Source organism: Habropoda laboriosa, unplaced genomic scaffold (assembly GCF_001263275.1).
Source record: "Habropoda laboriosa isolate 0110345459 unplaced genomic scaffold, ASM126327v1 scaffold1818, whole genome shotgun sequence".
Taxonomy (NCBI): domain Eukaryota; kingdom Metazoa; phylum Arthropoda; class Insecta; order Hymenoptera; family Apidae; genus Habropoda; species Habropoda laboriosa.
The window spans coordinates 1-20463 of record NW_017101866.1 but is presented as its reverse complement, the minus strand read 5'-3'; the positions used below and the strand labels follow the sequence as shown (position 1 = coordinate 20463).

The 20463-nt window shown below is 40.4% G+C and overlaps 1 protein-coding gene across 1 annotated transcript in view; it reads right to left on the bottom strand.

Moving 5' to 3' along the window:
- LOC108578207 overlaps positions 1-15493 on the bottom strand; it is a gene marked incomplete at its 3' end in the record, with an annotated part of 27259 nt that extends 11766 nt beyond the window's left edge. Inside the window, exon 1 of the mRNA XM_017941490.1 lies at positions 15404-15493. Coding sequence (XP_017796979.1) covers positions 15404-15493 — 90 coding nt within the window. The remainder of the gene's footprint in view (positions 1-15403) is intronic.
- Positions 15494-20463: the final 4970 nt, after the last annotated feature.

The window sequence follows — 20463 nt, the reverse complement described above, 5'->3', positions numbered from 1 at the left end:
ACTGAAATTTTCGAAGGCCCATTGGTCAATTCTTGGAATCGCCTCGATTCTCGGAAATTTCGTCATTTCTCGGAAATGACGAAAATTCCAGGAATTCTCGAGGACTGAAATTTTCGAAGGCCCATTGGTCAATTCTTGGAATCGCCTCGATTCTCGGAAATTTCGTCATTTCTCGGAAATGACGAAAATTCCAGGAATTCTCGAGGACTGAAATTTTCGAAGGCCCATTGGTCAATTCTTGGAATCGCCTCGATTCTCGGAAATTTCGTCATTTCTCGGAAATGACGAAAATTCCAGGAATTCTCGAGAACTGAAATTTTTGAAAGCACATTGTTGCAAACGCGATTTCTCGAAAAACGCACATTGTTGCAAACGGCGAGAAATTCGATTTGCAACAATGTGAATTTTCGGCCGTCGTGCAACAATGTGCGCTCAGATCGACGCACAATGTTGCAAACGGGTAACACGTTTGCAACAATGTGCATTTTTCGGGAAATCGCATTTGCAACAATGTGCGTTTTTCGAGGAATTTCGTTTGCAACAATGTGCGTCGAAATTACGAAAATTTGTTGCAAACGGCGAGAAATTCGATTTGCAACAATGTGAATTTTCGGCCGTCGTGCAACAATGTGCGCTCAGGACGACGCACAATGTTGCAAACGGGTAACGCGTTTGCAACAATGTGCGTTTTTCGAGTAATCGCGTTTGCAACAATGTGAATTTTCGGCCGTCGTGCAACAATGTGCGCTCAGAACGACGCACAATGTTGCAAACGGGTAACACGTTTGCAACAATGTGCGCCGTCAATAATAATGTTTCCAACAATGTTGCCAGCGAAAATACCGCTTACAACAGTGTTTGCATTAATGGATAATGCTTCTGACAATGTTGGGATTAGAAAATAATGCTTAAAGCAATGATTTCGCATCGATACGAGATGCTTCTAACAATGTTACAAGCAAGAATACTGCTTGCAACTGCGTTTGCATTCAACTGTCAAAGATGAACACTGGTAATAAAAGTATCTTACTACTTAATATGATTTTTCAACGATAGAACAGCACTTCCAGGAAGTGACCTCCTATCACATCATGTTCGCCTATTCTTTGAAGTTTGTGCTGTTAATAATAATTATTGTAAATTAGAACGTAATTGCATGTAATAAGTAGTTTAAAGTTGATACTTATAATAAATTTTTAATTGCTTTAACATTACTAATAACGTAGAGAGTAAATTAAACTTTCTGCTTTATTTTCAAGTACTTTAGTTATAGAATAATTAGTGTTTCTTGTTAAATAACAATTTAGATTGTAGTTTATAATTATTAGAAGTGCTAAATTTATCTGTTGCACGATTTACCTTTATAAAATATCTTAATTTATTAATTTCACATTGAATTAACAATTGTATGCAGTAGATTAGTTAGAAATTGTTTATAGAAAACTTTTGTAGAAAATTGAAAATATATGTTCTTTTTGTGCGAATTACAGATGGAACATTCAGACCACCGCAGGAATCGAGGAAAGTACTTCAACATCAGGAACAATGAAGAAATGCAATTATTTACGAAAAAATGAAATATGTATTGTAAGATAACTGTACAAAATGTATTTTGCAAAAAGTTAGAATACACCAGTATTGTTTTACAGCATTTTACAGTCTATTTATTTATCCCTTACACACCAAATCCACTTCCTTTTGCGAAACACTCATTATTTAAATAATATTCCATTAAAAAGTGAAGTATACTAAGTCGGGTTAGAGTTAGGAACGCGTGCAAATCGAAAAAATCGTGAAAACCGCGAAATTCGAGCGAAGAACTGAGAAATTTGCGCGGAAATAGCTTAGGGACACTGAAAAATATCGAATTCCTAAAAAATTATTGACTTGCACTACTTGCTAATCGCGACAAATTTCGAGCCTCTGAGATATGGTTGACTTTACTACTAACAAATTTCGATGTCTGCCTTGTGGTTGACTCCCTGATTTTCGTCCAATTTTTGAAATTTCTGAACTATCCTGCGAATTAAGGAGTTAAGGAAAGGATTTCAATATCAGGAAAAATGAAAAAATACAGTTATTTATTATAAAATAACTAGAAAATGTATTTTACAAAAGGTTACAATATATCAGTATTGTTTTATAGCATTTTACAATGTCTTCATTTCTCCCTTACACACCACACCCATTTCTCATTGTGTAACATTCATTCGGAAATATTCCATTACAAAATTAAATAAACGCAGCTAGAATATAATTAAGAACGCGTAACAATCAAAATATTCGAAAAAATCGAGGAATTCAACCTAATATACATATTGTATTATACATTTAGAAGTATAGAATTCTATACTGCGTGCACGCTTATATATCCTATCCTATACCTTATTTATAATTTCATAGTTACGTTTAGTTCTAATTCCAACCACCATTACCGTTGTAATCTTGTGCCACGCTGAATCGGTAACGTTGGAAACGACACAAAATTGGTAAGGGCACTCTCAGCCCTCGTGACGTGGACACAAAAATCCATTAGATGTTCGATCTATCCTACATCTCATCTGTGGTGTTAGGTCTGTATATCCTGTATCTCATTTGATCCTGCACCTCGTCCACGATTGTATCAACACCAGAAAACAGCATTTCCCACGAACGATAAAACTCTCCTCTGCCTAGATTACCCACGAACCGTATCACCGTATCAGCGATCGAAAACAACGCGAGTTGCATACAGTTCTCTTTTTTACCGGTAACCAGTCACGACTCTCGATCGATCACACACCATCAGCTGATACAAAGATCCCAATCTGAACCAACTGAAAAAAAATCAATAAAACATTTTACGCGAAAAATAGCGCGCTATTCAAAAATCCCATCGATCCACCCCACTCGAACGATCTATAACAAATCATTCTTGACAAACTTAAACCCAATCTGTCTCCGTTATAAAAGAAAACAATAAAGTTAAGAAAATAAAACACTGTAAAATCTGACTGAAGGATGGAATATTGTTTAAAAGAAAAAGGAAGGAAAGGAAAGGGAAGCTTCTTTAAGGAGATAGCGTATCGAGCACGAACGGAGGATCAACGAGCGTGGCCAGTGCAAAATTTGCTTTCCTGTTTAACGCGATAACGATCTCTCGGTCTCCGTTTCGCGCTCGTGTTCCTCCTCTAGCCGCATGCAACGCGTGCACGGCAATGCACCGTGCTGAGCGTAGGTGCATCCACGTGTACGTGCGTGTGCGACCACGTACTCCGGTGGAATACGTGGAACCAGCATAGATATATTCGAGGAGATAGGAGAACGCGCGCTCCGGGATCTGCCAGGCTAGCCTGCATGCGAGCGCGCCCCGTAATTGGCTAAAACCACTCTCAACTTCCTACGATTATATGACTTATTATTCCGGGATTATGCAGATTCGACGGTGGACCCAGATTGGCCGAGTTTGCGCTTCCAACGCCGTTCTTTCAGAGACGCCATATTGGTCTTCCGTCACACGATTAAGTCCTCCAATGTACGTACAATTGTTTTCTGGTTTTTCGTTTGAATTGTACGAACTGTAGGTGTTTCGAATTTTCTGCATTTATTTATGCACGCTTTCAAGGGAAGTGTTTTTCTTTTGAGTGTGGTATACGAGTCTGTTTAAAGAATGTACCGATTGAAAGATTATGTAGGAGTAGAGTAGTTATAAGGGAAGGATGAATTTTCCAAAGATTTTTAAAGTTTTAAACTGTATGAATAAGTGAAAGATGAATTTTCCAAAGATTTATCAAATTCTATGGAATAGTAATATGTGAAGAATGAATTTCTAGGTTTAGTATAAGTATAGCTATGGCTAGAGCTACATTTGACGAAAAAAAGAGATGCAATAGTAGTGTTTTCAAATAAAATATCAAAATTCTTTTTCTATAAGAAAATTAAAGTGCAGATTACTCATATTTCTTATTCTTCTGCCACTGATTTTTATATGGCTACCATTCCTTTTGGATACCCAATTCAGAATACTAAAGAACTATAATTCACATTTAATTTAGAATATACTTCTAAAAGCCATTAATACCACAAAGTTTCCCAATTTCCATAAAACTACAATTTACATTTAAAAACCATCAAAATACCACGCAGTGCTACATAAATGAAAATTTCCTGCAATAAAGAAACAAATTCGCAATCATCGTACCACATAGAAAAGAGGTATCACGATACGATGAGATTATTGAGAGAAACTCGTAGCCTCGCCTGAAAAAGCAAAAGAAAAATGGGTAAAACGGGGCACGAAGAGGAAAGTTCGACAATAGAGGAAAACGAGGCGGTGAAACGGCGTGCAGTTTCGAGCTGGCAACAAACTGGCGATATCGTATCATTTGTTGTAGTTAGCCAACACTTGGTTCAGCCGGGTAATCCAGGTAACTTTATCGCGACATCAAATTTTCACGTCGAGTGGATCGAAGGGCTGTTATCAGTTGCAGCGCCTGCTCGATATCGCGAGATATCGACTCGCGGATTGGTCGCCTGTCCAGTAGAAGCGGGGAACGTCAATGGTGATTCGCGATCACCGAGATTTTATTTATTCCCAGAATGAAATTGTCAATTACACCGTACGAAGAAATTGGAATTTTTTCCATTTAATTAAATTCGTTTCTATTTATTCGCGCAGAGATGTGATTGCACCGCGTAATGTCATTGATCGAAACTTTACTCGATTTCAATTTACGGGATTCACATCACGTATTGCCTTTCCATATTTCCTCTGGCTAACTAATGAACGAATAAATATGTGCGTGTGTAATTTACGCGATTAATTAAAATGGTAAATAATCGAAGAGGGAGGGAGATAGAAACGGGGGGAGGAAGGGTAGTGTGGAAGGAGGAAAAAGAGTGGCGTAAAGAAAAATGACGAGGAGACTAATTGCTGGCTGCGACAAAGAGTGTGAATGAATAGATGGTGGTAGAAGGAACATTAACGGACGTGCACATTACGTTTGCAGAATTACACATCCTAGTACGATAGGATCGTTGGGTGACAAATTAGTTTTAAAGTACCTCCTTTGAAAAACGGAAGAGCATTGAATAAAAGTGTGATGCGTGTGTCAGTTCTTGCGAAGACGGGAATTCTCGAGTCATTGTCGTGACATTCTTTCGAATTTTGTCTCAGCAACGTTGCTACCTTCACTTTGCAATTTAGTTTTAACAATGTGCTTCCAAAATGTTTCGATTCGCACCACTTTTCATTTTTAATAATAAATGCTTCAAGTTTCAATGCAAAATATATCTTACCAAGTGACAATTTATCTTCATCACTGTGTGGCGACAATAGAAATTTCAAGGAAACAATTTTTTAGTCGGCAAAATGTAAGAAATTGACGAAATATACCAAAACCTAATTTTCACATGCACCACACTACTTTGCATAATCTGGAAATAATGTTAATTTAATATTTCAAAGTATTGTTAATTAAAAGAGAAAATATATCTAACTGACAATAATCAAAATTTGAAGAAACTGATTTCTTAGTTACCAAACTATTACTTATTAAAGAACTATATCAAAACTTATTTTTCACATGCCCCACACTACTTTGCATAATTTAAAACTAATTTTAATTTAATATTTCAAAGTATTATTAATACTTACTGACAGTAATCAAAATTTTCAGTTACCAAACTGTTATTCGTTAAAGAAATATATCAAAACTTATATTTCACTACTTTGCACAATTTTCAAACAATTTCAGTTTAATATTTCAGAGTATCATTAATTAAAAGAGAAAATACTTCTCACTGACAGTAATCAAAATTTGAAGAAACTGATTTCTTAGTTACCAAACTATTATTCATTACACGCCACTTTGCATAATCTCGCAATAGTCTAATTTCAATCTTTCAAAGTCTTGTCAATTGAAACGAAAAGAAGTTTTGTGTCATAAGAAAATACAAACGTCCAATCATCTAATCTTACAATTAGTCTTTTCCACGTCCAGCCTTCAACGATCGATAATATTTACGCGATCCACGAGAAAATTCCCCAATCACGTCGATCGGATCTTACAACCTGCAGAACAATGTTTGCCCGGTGCGCCTATACAGAGCCTTTGAAAAAGGAAAAGAGGAAAACGTTTCCCACTAGGGCCGCTATTACGATTACCTGACAGTTGAGTGAGGATGTCCGATTACGACAGACAGGATAATAGCTCACCGCTTCGTAATCGGCTTTCAGTATCGCCGCTATCTTTAATAAGAAGGGCCAGGCCTAGGAATTGCACAAACTTACATTTCGACAGACATCCTGTCGAATCATAACGATCATGCTCCCGCCCTCTTACAGAAAAGCTGCAACGATCGATATCGAGAAATTCCTTCTGTTTCCACTTCGTTCCTCTCTTCGTCCCCACTTTTTTCCTTGTCGTTCGTGATAGAAGTATGCGTTTACTTTTGTATTCGGTGACTCGTCCAAGTTTAACAGCAATCTAACTGTTCAGAGGTTTCTCTCGTTAACCCTTTAACCCTTTCGCTGCGGCAGATTTTAACGCGTAACGTGGGTGATTGGCGAAGTTCGTTATTTTGGCCGTGTCTCTTTAAAATGCGGTTTATTGAATTAAGGTGGATGAAATAAAGGCGAAATTCGGTACTAAATTAGGTATTGCATTAAAGTGGAAGTGCATCAAGAGGCTCGAAAAGTGTAGTGCGAGGAAATTTTCAAAGCGCCAATGGTGGCGAAAGGGTTAACACGTTCGACGCAGCATATGCGGTAGAGAATATATTGTCCAAATTGCTATTAATTTCTTAATTGCAGCGAAGGTGTTTATAAAACGTTAAATGTGAGAAAATCAAATTCCAAAGTGACAATAAATTTCCGAGATTAATAGCAACTTCGAATCGAATTCAACATTAATTTCAAGAGACACTGTAATTACCATTAACGCAGTTACAGAAGTGATAAATTTTCGATCGGTGTACACTAGGAGCCAAAGGAAATTATCTGTTTTATTAACGAAGAATTCACTGCACACTTAACACGGAGCACGAAGGATTATTAAATGTTGTTCAATTTACATTAATTCCCTCCGTTAATTCTTCCGCCATGCACGCTTACTCGCAAAAAGTCTGCATACGCACGTTCTCCATTGCAAAAGTACCTTTTACCATCTCTAGTATCTACCATTACTCGTTAATCACCGACTTAAAGTGTCTAACTGTCTATACGCATAATTACCCCGCATTAGTAACAATTACCTCGTTTCCTCTCCCAACATTTTTAATTCGAAACTCGAACTACCACGTTTGATCGACACTTGAATCGCAAATCTCACCTCGACCAACAATTTTCCGCTACCCAAAACGAAAAACACATCTTCCACAGATTTGCTAACAGAGCGAAAGCTAACATCGCGAGAGAGAAAATGGCCGGGAGTAAAATCGATTCGATTCCGTGACTCGCGACTCTTACGAAACGACGAACTTCGAGGAAGGAGAGAAGAAACGGGAGAGCTTAACCGAAAAACCAGGGAGAAGGAGCCGCGATGCAAATGCACCGCGAAGCTCGATCGAATTTCATTAAATTTCACTCGCCGGGCAAAAATAACTCGACCTCGTTCGCGATTCGATCGATCGATCGAGCAGAAAAATCGTTCGATTAAACCGTGTCCGTTTCGAACGGTTTCGACCTGCCGGCGGATTGCTAACGTCAAAGACGTCGAGGAGAGGACCAGAGACGTAACAGCGGGACGAACGAAATTATCCACGTTGAAAGGAGTAAACCGTGAAACCGACAAACACCGACCGACCTCCCGTTTCTCGGGCAAAAACGGGAATGGTAACGGGCGAAGGAAAAATCAAGCGTTATATACGTATTTCCGCGTCGGATAGACGATCGTTTGCACGTGCATCCGCGAATCTCGATGACTTCTTGCGACACTCTCCGATGGAAGAAACTTGACGGCTGAGCGGAGAAAGGATAGCGGATAATTGAGACCTGTGTTTACGGCGGTTCATTTGATCGAGAGTGACTTTCGTCGTTTCGGTGGTGCTTGATTTATTGCTAATTTGACACCTTATCGACCGAACGAATTGCAGTCGAGTGGATGTTTCAGATCGCTGAACAGATTTGTAGAAAAAATTGCGGAAGCAAGTTGCAATTAATAATGGTTGGTTATATTCGAAATTTCTTAGAGTACAATACCAGCGTAGAATATCGTTCGTTGTAAGTGGTAGAAATGGTAAATCTCCCCAATCGGTTAGCAATGCGATATCGTATTCGAGTGTTTCTTCGTGCAGAGCGTAAGAAATGAATGAAAAATCTTAATTAAAATGCCTGTAAATCTCCCCAATCGGTTAGCAATGCGATATCGTATTCGAGTGTTTCTTCGTGCAGAGCGTAGGAAATGAATGAAAAATCTTAATTAAAATCCCTCTTGTTTAATCCTCGACAGATATGTCAGCCGCCCGACCCTTAGATTTCTTAGCATGTAGTTCTATCGTATATATTTTTCGCCTTCGCTCGTTTCGTTGCAGCGGTAATTTTCTGACGCCACGGCAATCGTAGTCTTTCAATCTAAGAACTTGCTTTTACCTTTTGTTGCCCTGTTTTCGACTTAGAATCTTCGCGCCTTTTTTAACTTGTACATTTTTCCATTCATATGGTCACCAGAGCCGAAGCGCGTCTTAACGTTATTGTCTGCTACGGTGATTGTTCGAGGCACTCGGAATCCCCGCGTGCGTCACTCAAGGGTACGCTTGGTACCCTTGGTACCCTTATGGTAGTTTTCCCACCTATGATTTTTGCCAACCACCCTTCCCCACCACTATCGAAAAATGTTTTCAGCCTACCCGAGGGCCTCACCCCCGCGATGCGTCCTCGCACGGAGGTGTCGTGGGACCTTTCGCGGAAGGGAAAGACAGAAGTCATCTGACCACGCCAAGAGTCGCTCCTTTTAGAAGTTTAGACCATTAGCAGTAGTTGTTTTGTCCTCCTAATCACGGAGGTGGGCCTTCGAAGACGAACCTATTAGACTTAGTCGGCACACCGCGTGCTAAATTCGACAAAGCTCGAAAGTTGGTTGCAACTACCACGAGCACATCATAACACCTCTAGTTATAAAATATTAAGTTTCGGTGTAATATGAACGCATAAACAAATGATTTATTATCATTAAACGATATCTAAAGGCAAAAATTCTTGCGTCGACTCGACATAGGACCGCAAAGGGTTAAAAACACGAATCTATCGGTTGCATATATAGTGCTTTCTGAGTGTTACCGTCCTCAAGGGGTTAAACAAAAGGTTACTCGAAACGTAAAAAATTTCATGGAGATTGGGCAACCGCTGAGAAGAGAGATGCTCGCCAAGACGTCGGCAATTTGCAAGGAAAAAGGTTCCGCGTCGCCTGGCAGACCTTCCGTAAACGCGATTAATCGATAGCTGTCCGACGAGTGTAGTTTCTAGGCCTTTGCGAAATGACATTTAATCGCATCGAAAGGAAAAGAGTAGAGAGAGAGAGAGAGAGAGAGAGAGAGGGGCTAGAAGAAGGTGGCGACGGAAACAGAAGAGATTTCGTAATTTGTTTCTTGGGTGCACGCGCGTGTATCGGTCGCGCCATTATCCGGTTATGCTTCCACGAGCCCGTTTTCACTTTTGCGCTAAACGCAACGCATTATCATAAACGCCGCCGATCAAAAGTATCGGTCACCGTTACGATTCACTTGGAATCTTTCTTTCGGAACGATTTGCGGTTTCTACATCGCCGAATCGAGACGTTCTTCTTCTTCGATAGCTTCAGAATCGTCGTTGACCGGATAAAAAAAAGAAGGAAGTATCCAATGTATTCTTATACGATTCGTAAATTTTGTTGCATACAATGTTTTCGTGCAGTACTTCTTTTTGTATGAAAGAACCACAAACTTGCTTACAGCGAAATGTAACACGATTTACGATTGTTCGAGATCAGACAGTGTGATTTTAAGCAGGAATTATTTCTTGCAACGCGAGGTGAATTAAATAGCGTGCACTTTCTATGGAGAAATGGCTCTCCCTCGGGAGGGAAAATTACGCATGATAAAGTAGACGTTTGATGAAGGAAAAATCGTGTAGAGATTAAGCGTTGTTATTATCTTAATTCTAATGTGGAATATGCAAATTTAGACGTATAATACAGTCTGTACGTGTTATGAATTAGTTCTTGTTCCGTCTCTGGTATCACAATGTAAGAAGGCAGGATCAAGGCTGATTCTTCTAATCCACGCCTCACACAACAACTTTCTTTTCAAATGAATCATTCTAATTTGAAGTAATAGTATCTGATGAATGGAAATTATTCTCCTTGCTAAGAAAGTCAACTGTAATAATTTATTAAAGTGCTGCTTTAAACAGAACTGCTGTTCAGTTACAATAAAATCTTCCCCTGAAGTGTTTTCTAGAGACACTCTGACGCTACAATTTTCTTTGATTAAATATCAAATCGACAACTTACTTAAAAAAATATATATATATAGAATTTCATATAAATTTTTCAATTTAATAATATAATATTTATTTAACACGTCCCGTGCAACAGGAATTACGAGTTTCACCAGAGTGCCGAAACGAAGCTGAAATGTCATATGAAAACATTTAATTACAAAGAAATTCGTTCGAAACGAAACTCGTTCCCTTTCCTAAAAATTCCATTACCGAATATAGACGGTGAAAAAGAATAATTCAAAAGAAATCACACCTACTGAACCAATGAAACACCTGTGGAACCACAAGTACGAACGTCAACCCTTTAATCTACAGCAACGAGTCAGACTCGTGGCAGAAATTCTGGTCAAGATGCGACGAAAATAATGATATTAATAAGAAAAATTCATTGTAATCTGAACTTTCGTTTGAATTTCTAGCACTAAGGATTAGCAAACGCAGTTAATCCGTGAGAGACTAACTTTTCTTACCTGATACAGTACTGAAATACCAAATGACACACTTAGATGCATATTCCGAGAAAAATCATAGGGGTTAAAGGGTTAACGCTACATTTCCTCCGTCCACTGTGCAACCAAAGCGATCCCGACAATTATTCCCCGAGATCGGTAGAAAACAAGAGACTATAAGGGAACTCTAAACACGTATCCCAAGTGATCGACGATTTAATGAACTCGTGACTCGATATTACGGCCGGTTTACACGGCGGCGATTAAAACGAGCCAGGTCTATCCGATCGGACGCGACACGATGTTCTCTCAGCGGGCATTAAGCCGTGTCGTTTATAATGAGCCGCGCCACGATTAATTAGGCTCGCGCCATATTGCCGAGCAATTAATAAAGCCTCATCGGTGATTACGATAGAAGCCAAGGGAAACGTTTTATACGGGGGGACCTATAGTATCTCTTCGGCCGATCAAATTACGTTAGAACGGCCACTGTGGCCCTGCCATCGCATAACATCTGTTTGTTCGATAATTCATGAACCTCTCTCTCTCTCTCTCTCCTCGCGAAACATTCTACTCCTGCCCACCGTGCACAAGTTTCTTCTTCTTCTTCTTCTTTTACTTCTTCTGGCTGGTTCATGTTGCGCGTGTTGCTACTGTCTTCTTTCTTCCTCTTCTACATCGACATTCGTTTCTTTCACCTATCATTAACTTTCAAACCACTGGGTGGCTTCTGTGTTGCTTTGTGTCTTCTTCTTCTTTTTCGTTTGCAGAGAGTTGCAATTGATTTTGTACACAGCAGTGTGGATAAGTTGGGTGGAATTCCTGGCCAATTTTCTTGTGGGTACTAATTGCTAATTGGAATCTGTTTGCTGAATTTCAAGCTTCTACGTTGTTTGTGATTTTTGGTAGTGAACTTTACTTAACCTCTTCGGCGACGATTTTTTTGGAGTTAGAGAAAATTATCTGATTTTGTGTGTAGTTGCATTTTTGTGTTAGATCGATGGCAATTGAACTGCTTTCCCTGTTGGGAGATTGTGTTTTTCGTAGTTTCTCTGTCACAAATATTGGAATTTCTGGAAAAATTAAACGTACACATATGCGTCGGTGTCCCTGAAGAGGTTGAAAGAAATCTGCTAAATTTAAAAGACCCTTTCTTTTTCATTCTCGAAGAATTATTGCTACCTTCTGTCCTTTCCAGTCGTCTTCCTAGCCCCTAACAAATTCCTTCCCTATCCCTTTCCTATCCCTTTCCCATTTCCTGGTTTTCCCCAAATTGTTTCAACTTTTGCACACCACCTTCACCCTCACGTTCTCCTTCCAGTTTCCTAATATCCAATCACACCTCCGCATTCTTCGAGACCTTCTTTCCCACCACCTTCGACGCCCAACCAATCACAACATACACCGACCTAATATATACCCACGCACCACCACAAATAAACGAGTTGAAAAATATTCTTACGGAGAGAAACCTCTTATTCACTATCACCACACCAACTACTAGAATTTCGTCCTTCCGGGATTAACACATCGGGAGATACTAACCGAGTTCGAGCTGAAGCCAGCCTCGTTCACGAGTCGAGCATCGTACACCTTCTAATAAGGATTTTCGAAAATTCTACAAATTTCATTCAACGCTACAAATAGATTTCCACGACTGAATAACAGTTTCAATTAATTTCTAACACTGAATAAACTGTTTCTAAAAATTCCCAAGCATCTACCCTTCTTCTTCTTCCTACAGTTGATTCATTCTTCGATTACGTCAACGACCAACCAGGAAGCAGTAGCAAAATATATTTCTCCACTCTGGGCAACCATAAAATGTAATCCCATCTCGTCTAAAAAATTGATGGAATATTTATCACCGCTCAGATGCTCGAAACGAGCGATCGCTCGGAAAGGAACTGTTGAAACGACTGAAATGATCTATTATCGACTTAATTAATTACCGAAACTATCGAGACGAAGTGAGTGACAGTCGTGTGCAAGCGGTCAATTAGCTAATTTTAATCTTTCCACGGGAATATAAAACGTACGGCGACGAGCCTAAACGAAAAGCCAACCGTGCAAGACCTAATCCTCGAATGAGAATAAAAGCGATCCGATTGATCGTTACGTTCCACGCGGCAGTGGATTATTAAGAAATCGCCGGAGAAAGGCGAGATTACGGCAAAAACTAAATTACACGGCTTCGTTTATCCGTGATTACATTACGCGGAGAAAACACGCGATAAATAACAGAGCTTCCTTCGCGATGATGTTGCCGATCCGATAACAAAAACTCGTCGCGAGATACAGAAAGAGAGTTACGTCGACTGAACCCCGGCGGGAAAACGTTCGATCCTTCTTTTTATCTGCTTGCATATTTTGTTTGTTACGTTCCGACTGCTTTTCTTTTGCAGTCACGGTTTAACAAACTCGCGATCGTTCTTTCGTTGCGAAAGAATTCCGTTCGAATTGAATTGAAAATTGGGGACGAACAGAGGGATTGAAAGATATTTGAGAATTTTTAGATTATTCGCTGATTATTAAGGAAGATCTTAATTTATCAGGAAAGGAGATTGGATTGTTGAGGAGGAAAATTTGAATTTACCATTCGCTGATTATTAACACGTTAAGCGCCATGTCAGTCACCGGTGACTGACAGTATACTTTTCGTTCGGGCCGCGTCAGTCACTGTTGATTGACGATGTACAATTTAAAAAATTACATTCTTCTGTTAATAAATTTTAAATAATTTGGAGATCACGAAAGAATGTACCTAAATATTACTTGTTACCAAAAAAAAAATTTTAACGAGTATTATTAAAACACATGCAGTCTTATCGCAACCTTACACAGATCTCCGGCCGCCAGCATATCGGTGAAATCGGGTATCGCGGGCTAAAAGGAAAGGAAGACAAAACAGGCTTGGCGCTTAACGTGTTAAGGAAGGCATGCTTGCTCGAATCGTGTTCAGGATAATACGGAAAATTGAAGTTTGCCAGTAAAGAGTGTGTGTTAAAATTGCGCAACCGCAAGGTACATTGTGAAACGATTTTTACGAGCAATGAAGCGTGCAACAGGGAATAAAAGCGTCGCGGAAGGATTAGTATCGGGACCGGATGAAAATGGTTCGCAGGTGCTCGAACCAGCGCGAAATCGAAGGAATACAGTTTGGTCTGATTGCGCGTGACCGGCCGAGCTTTCCAATTTCGACCACGTTTTCGTCGATCCGATTGATAGAAGAGAAAGGACCTTTCTACAGCGGTGCCTCTCGATGAAAATCGATAGCGCAGAAACCGGAAGTGAAAATGTGTTACTTTTTCAAGAAGAGTTTTACCTCGCGAACAAGTGTCTCGTTACCTTTCTCCTTTGATTGATCTACTAATAATTATAGAAATTGACAAATACAGGACCAGAGTGATGATCGTTGAAAAACAACGACAACGTTAAATGTTAGAATTCCCTGTGAAAGATGTGTGTCGAAGAAAGTCTCCGTGATAAGAATATGCGAATAGAAACTTTCGTTCGCAGAATTTTCATGCAAAGTATCGATAAATGTCAATAGCTGAAGAAAGTGTTGAAATTAATTTTCTTCACTTTCGTCCTGTCTCTTTGTACGAAAGAAGGAAGAAACTTCAATGCCGTTTCTGTCTTGGAATTCCAGTCGATTCGTAAATCTACTTAGAGGAAATAGGATTAGTTTTCGAAGATTCTAAAACGGGAAACAGCTGAGGATCTCTTTAAACCCGTGGACGATTTAGGTCCCCGAAGGATCAGAGATGGAGAAAGGCGGGATCGAGGAACCGATCGATCGAAGAAGGAAGAGAGTGCAACGGACTTTCCTCGCTCGTTTCGGTTTCAGGTAGCCGTTTGTTCTAGCAGAACCAACACCGGTTTTCTGGGTCGCGCCTCTCACTGGCCTATACTCCGGCCTCTTGGCAAAAGTGACTATTGAATTTGCAGCCCGCCACCTTGTCCGGTGAATGGGCTATCGATTCCGGATCGAATCTGTTTCTGACCTCGGCAAGGATGCCGGAGATCGATTCGCGTTCGACGCCCTTAGCGAAAACTATTGTCTAACTTGCGTTGTAAAATTCAGGTACGATAACAGTTTGCTCGTTTTTGCTTCGACTGTGATATTCCTGTGTCTAACTCTTGGTTAGGCTAGTGGAGTCTGACAAATCCAACCACATGATTTTCACTCTTACGCAATTTTGAAAGTAAAATCTGCATGAAAAGTTAAACGTGGTTAATTTTGATAAGCAACGATGCAAGAAATGGATGCGGGAAAAATTGTCAGACTGACGTGAAGTAATTCAGGAGAATGAGCTATTTTTGGAGATTGACCTAGAAAATTGAACGCACAGTGTATAAGGCAACTTTTCTTCTGCTTTCGTTTTTAATTAATTTCGAGCATAAGATAGGAAGACTGTTTCGTAAATGTGACAGATGAATTATGGACCACGATTGTGAACGATAGTAGTATGAATGTTGCTTTAACAGCAATTACCTCGAGCTGTACGCCGAAGAGGTCTCGCGATCTACCGGGTCTTGAGGTTTCTAACTCCTGCATTTCGGCTTCTCTCTCCGCCAGTCCCATTTCTTCCAAATACCTGAAATACAGAACACAACACCACTTAAATTTAACCTTCATTTTTCGCCGTTATCTTGGTAAATTGCAACGTAGTCTAGTTATTAACGTTTAATAACAGAAATTGAAGCAACGAAGCACCGACGAGTTCCTGTTAACGTACAACAGCGAAACGTAAAAGAATTATTGTAGTATCGGGGCCCAGATACCCAAATAGGAAACCTCGAAGGGAGAATAGAGAGGGAGTGGTTGGCGTAGCGCGCAAAGCCTCGGCTGGGTCCTTCCCTGGGGCCTGGGTCCTTCAATATTTTTCCGTCGTCGGTTCCTACATATGGGGGCTCGTCCGGGATGGAGGCATCTACGGCTACACGAAGCCAGGAGGTGTGCGATGGAAACATGTTGAGGGTTGCACGTCTCCCAAAAATGCGTTGTTTCGGCTGTGTGCCACTGTGTTGGGGGAGTGTGCCCGAAAGTGTTGAGTTTGTGTTGCACTGAGGACATTCGAGGGCGAATGTCAGTTCAGGATGGCCGAGTGTAGTATCGGGGCCTCCATGCCCAAATAGGAAACCTCGAAGGGAGAATAGAGAGGGAGTGGTTGGCGTAGCGCGCAAAGCCTCGGCTTGCTAAGCCGAAGGACCCGAGTTCGATTCCCGTTGGGGTCCCTCAATATTTTTCCGTCCTCGGTTCCTACATATAGTAGTAATCGAATACACATATTTCCACCGATATACGACACCAACTTTGGCGAAGAAATTTAGAAATTTCATTCTTCGAAGATACACACTCTCGTCCGTAAATAATTAGGACACCTGCAGAATGAGAACCGAACTTAAGGTAGTCGTTACAAAGTCACAAAAATTATTCCGCCTGAAATCTCGTAGTAATCGAATACACATATTTCCACGGATATACGACACCAACTTTGGCGAAGAAATTGTAATTAAAATCGCGGTTGCCCAATGCTTACGAAACCTACGTACAAAATAGAATTCACAATTGACAAGTGCCACGAATTCAGTCACCGACAAAAATTCGGCTTGTAACAAAATACCCAGAAAAAGCCGCAAAAAATTGAACAACCGGGTCTAATCGAACAGCAAGAGGGTAAGTGGTTAAAGAGAAGAACGCGTGAGTTTTGTATACATTGTTCAGCGACGAGTGGCCGTGAATCATACGAGGCAACGAGGGAACAATCCCAGATGCTTCCAGGTGCAATTAAACGTCTCTAAACGTTGCGTGCCAAGCACGGCAACAAATCAAGTTCCTTTTTCTTTCTTCCTTCTCTCTCTCTCTCTCTCTCTTCTTCCTTTTCCTCTTCTTTTTTTATTTCATTACGAGGACCGTGCTTAATGCAATTAGAAGAAGATTGCCGCGCGGACGCGGCGAAACCCACGCGAAAACGCGCAACAACACAATGCGTCTCGGTGAAACAATGGATGCACTTGGAGCTTCTCGTACGCGCATCGACCTTAACGATACCGCCGACAGCGAGATTATTCGGTAATTATTCGTAATTAATCTCGCAGTGACGTTCGAACGGCACGGCATTGTCTAACAGATTCGCTGAATTATTTTAATTGCAGCGGAATCGATCGGTTATATATCCGAGAAAGACGTCGAGGAATTATAGGAAACGGGAGGATCTTGAAGCGGATGGAAGTTTCCGAAGAGAAGGAAATTACAATCGGTTTGTGACGTGAAAAGGACAATAAATATTTAGATACGCTATGTTCTCGTTGCGTGATATATTTAGATATTTCCATTCTGATTTATTTTTTGTAATAACATAGAGTAGGTACGGTAGAGTTTAGAAATTAAATTGACTCGACGACGAATCATTTCTGAGATCGCAGCTCGACTTTTAAATATTAGAGCGAATGTTTCAGTAGAAATTTATTTTTTTTTTTCTTTTCATTTGAAATAAAGATTGCTCGTTTTTGAAACTCCGTGCAATTTTTGTTTACCCCGGTTTTGTTGTTGTGCTTGAAGTTTAACGGGGCAAAGATTATGCAAATATGAAAGATTTTGCGAATTAATCGCTAAAAATGAATTACCGACGGAGTCGGTCGGTAACATTTTCGCTACACGGATTCGCGTTCTAAAATTAACTTCAGCTAAACGAATAAAGGTGAATAACTTCGTTCGGTTTCACGGTTTTACGACACTATTTCGTATAGCGGACATGAAAATGTCAAGCTGTCACGTTCGCAAACCTTCACCGCGTTACTGCGTCATCGATTGCGTTACAACCGGTAGATATTAGCAATTAGATTTTTTTCTTTCCATGCAAAGTTTCGTTCCCGGTTTATCGTTTCACGTTCGAACCGTATCCACAGCGAGATAGTATGAAATTATAAGACTAGCTTTTTTGCTTAATCGCTAGAGAACCATCTACTATCGTTAGCCTTGCCCCTCATCTGACGCACGATGCGCTTATTATATTGAAATGAAGCGCGCTATAGCTCGCTTTTCCACCTTTCTGGCCAAGTTGCTTCTGACGAAACAGCGTTTTGCAATAGAAAAGAAGAAGAAGAAAAAGAAGTAACGAACTTTCTTGTAAATCACATTGCTCGAATATACGGCACAGAGTTTGCTTTCGCGGAAAATTCGAGTGCACGAAAGTGGATTGGAAAGCAATGATATTGCGAAAGTTTGACAAGGAATTTCGTAAAGGAGAAGAAACATCACTTCCTGGACGCACCCTGCCGTTGCAAGATTCAAGAATACTAACGAAACAGAGCATAGTTAATTTCGATTGCGCTAGAAGTTCGATTGAAATTTTCGGCGATCTTCTAATCGGTGAAGATTCCTTGAACAAACTTATTACTTATTTTTACGGGAAGATTTCCGCAAAATCAAAATGATTTTGAAATTATACTATGTACATTGAGAGAGATTACACTCTCTTCGTCTTATATTTTTCGAGAGCACAGTGGATATAGTTTAAAAGCGGAACGAAAATAATGGTCACTTGCCTCCCGCTACAGCTCTGCAATGCTAAGTTTTTAATCAGTGAGGGTTCTTCGAAAAATCGACTTCGCACAGCTCTTTATTTCCATTTTTATTACACTCTCTTCGTCTATATTTTGCGAGAGCACAGCGGATATAGTTTAAAAGCGGAACGAAAAGAGTGGCGGCAACAAATGGCCTTGTCTGGCCTGGAGAAACCTTGGAACCCAAAAACACTAGGACGCGACGTAAATCCAAAAGCCTCGATTACCAATTCCATCGTTCCCAATTAGAATCAGTTTCGACCAGAAAATCACACCGTCGCCGTAAGATATCGTACTTCGCAGCAGCGTAATTCTAGCAGAGGCTACCAGCAAGGTTGGAAAGAGGCTCTAGAATCGCTGTAACAGTGGAAGGGACGTGGGTTAGAGGCGGAAGCAAAGGTGGTCCGGAGGTGGCAATGCTAACGGGATCACCGATACGGATCATTAGCGTTGGCCGATGTGCTCTGCGAGTTCGTTTTCTCGGACGCGACCACGAAATCGTTCGGGTCGCGACCAATCTCGAAATCGAGCACGCTGCATCACCGTGCCGGAATTTTCCCGTTTCGTTTTCCACGGCTGTGAGTCACCGGTGACTGCTGTTGCGAGATCAGCCACCGTGGTTGCGGCGGAATCGCAACTGAGCGCATTAAAGCGATTTAGCGAAATTCCCGGAGGCCACTTCTCTCTCGCCTTCTCACTCTGTCTGGCTTCCTTTTCCTTTGTTCCTGTTCGTCCGTCTCGTTTCAACCAGGCGAGCGTTTATGTAAATGAAAGTTCGCCAAGATAATCGACGCGGCCGCTTTTTGTTTGAAAATCTCCCTCTCTCTTTCTCGATTTCTTCTTTTATCTTTTTCTTTTAGGCGGTGACTGAGTTTCGCGGTAATTTAGCGAGCTGCTCGAAACGAGTACGGTCGATTGAGTTTGTGGCGAATGATTAGGATCGTGGAAAATTCCACTGGACTTTAGTGTCTAATTTTCTACGGTTGCTGTATTCTGAATGGATGTTGAGTTTATTTAATGTTTGATAAGGATTAGTTGTCTTCGAGAGTCGAGGAGTTTTTCTATGACTAATTTTTCAGACATGCGTAGCTGAGGATCTTATACCTCTCTGCTGTTTCTTGAGAACAACCTTCTGTTCATTGTCTCTATTCTTGTAGTATTTCAGCTATTACATTGTATATCACACTTTCTAAGTGGCTCTATAAATAAACGTGGATGGACAGAATTGCTTTGTAACTTGGAAATAAACGAACTTTGTTCAAGTTTCGCACAAGTATTTCTAGACACCATGTATTTAAAAAAATCAACGATTCTGGAAATGTCTGTTTGAAAAATTGCTTAAACTTCTTTAAAATTCGACTTTATAACTATTTTAATAAATTCCTAGGTTACCTATTTTTCAAGGAATGCGTTAATATAAATTTTAAAAGATGATAATAAGAATTTGTTAACAGGTCATGAAACATAAGCATCCACCTATTTTACTTTAAACTTAAAAATTCGCGAATTTTTTTCATTTCATTCCAACGTTTATCATTTTTACAAAAATTCAGACTCGTTCTACTCCCAGCGGTAATTTACGGAAGATTTTCCCAAGACCGTATTCCAAAAGTGTCGCAACGACGTAATTGGACCGCCGGCCAAGTACAAACCACAAAACGCTCGTTCCTAGCATCATCAACCAGCGCGGCGATTATTCTTAACAATCAATTTCATCCAGAATTTCGAAACGAAATCTCCATCAAACTCCCCTCATCTTCGGCGTTCCTATTCCGAATCCACGCTGGCCGTGCAATATTTCAAAAGTTAATCGACAGAAAACTACAGAACTACCGGAATCAATCTCTCGCCGTCATCAATCAACCCCGAAGAATCGTTCAAAGCGCACAAGTCTGCTTGACACGCGATTCGTCGCGCGTTCATTTCTCCGCTGGAGGCGGTCAAAAGGGGTTGGAGCGTTGACGCGGACTCGTGAGCCTCAAAACA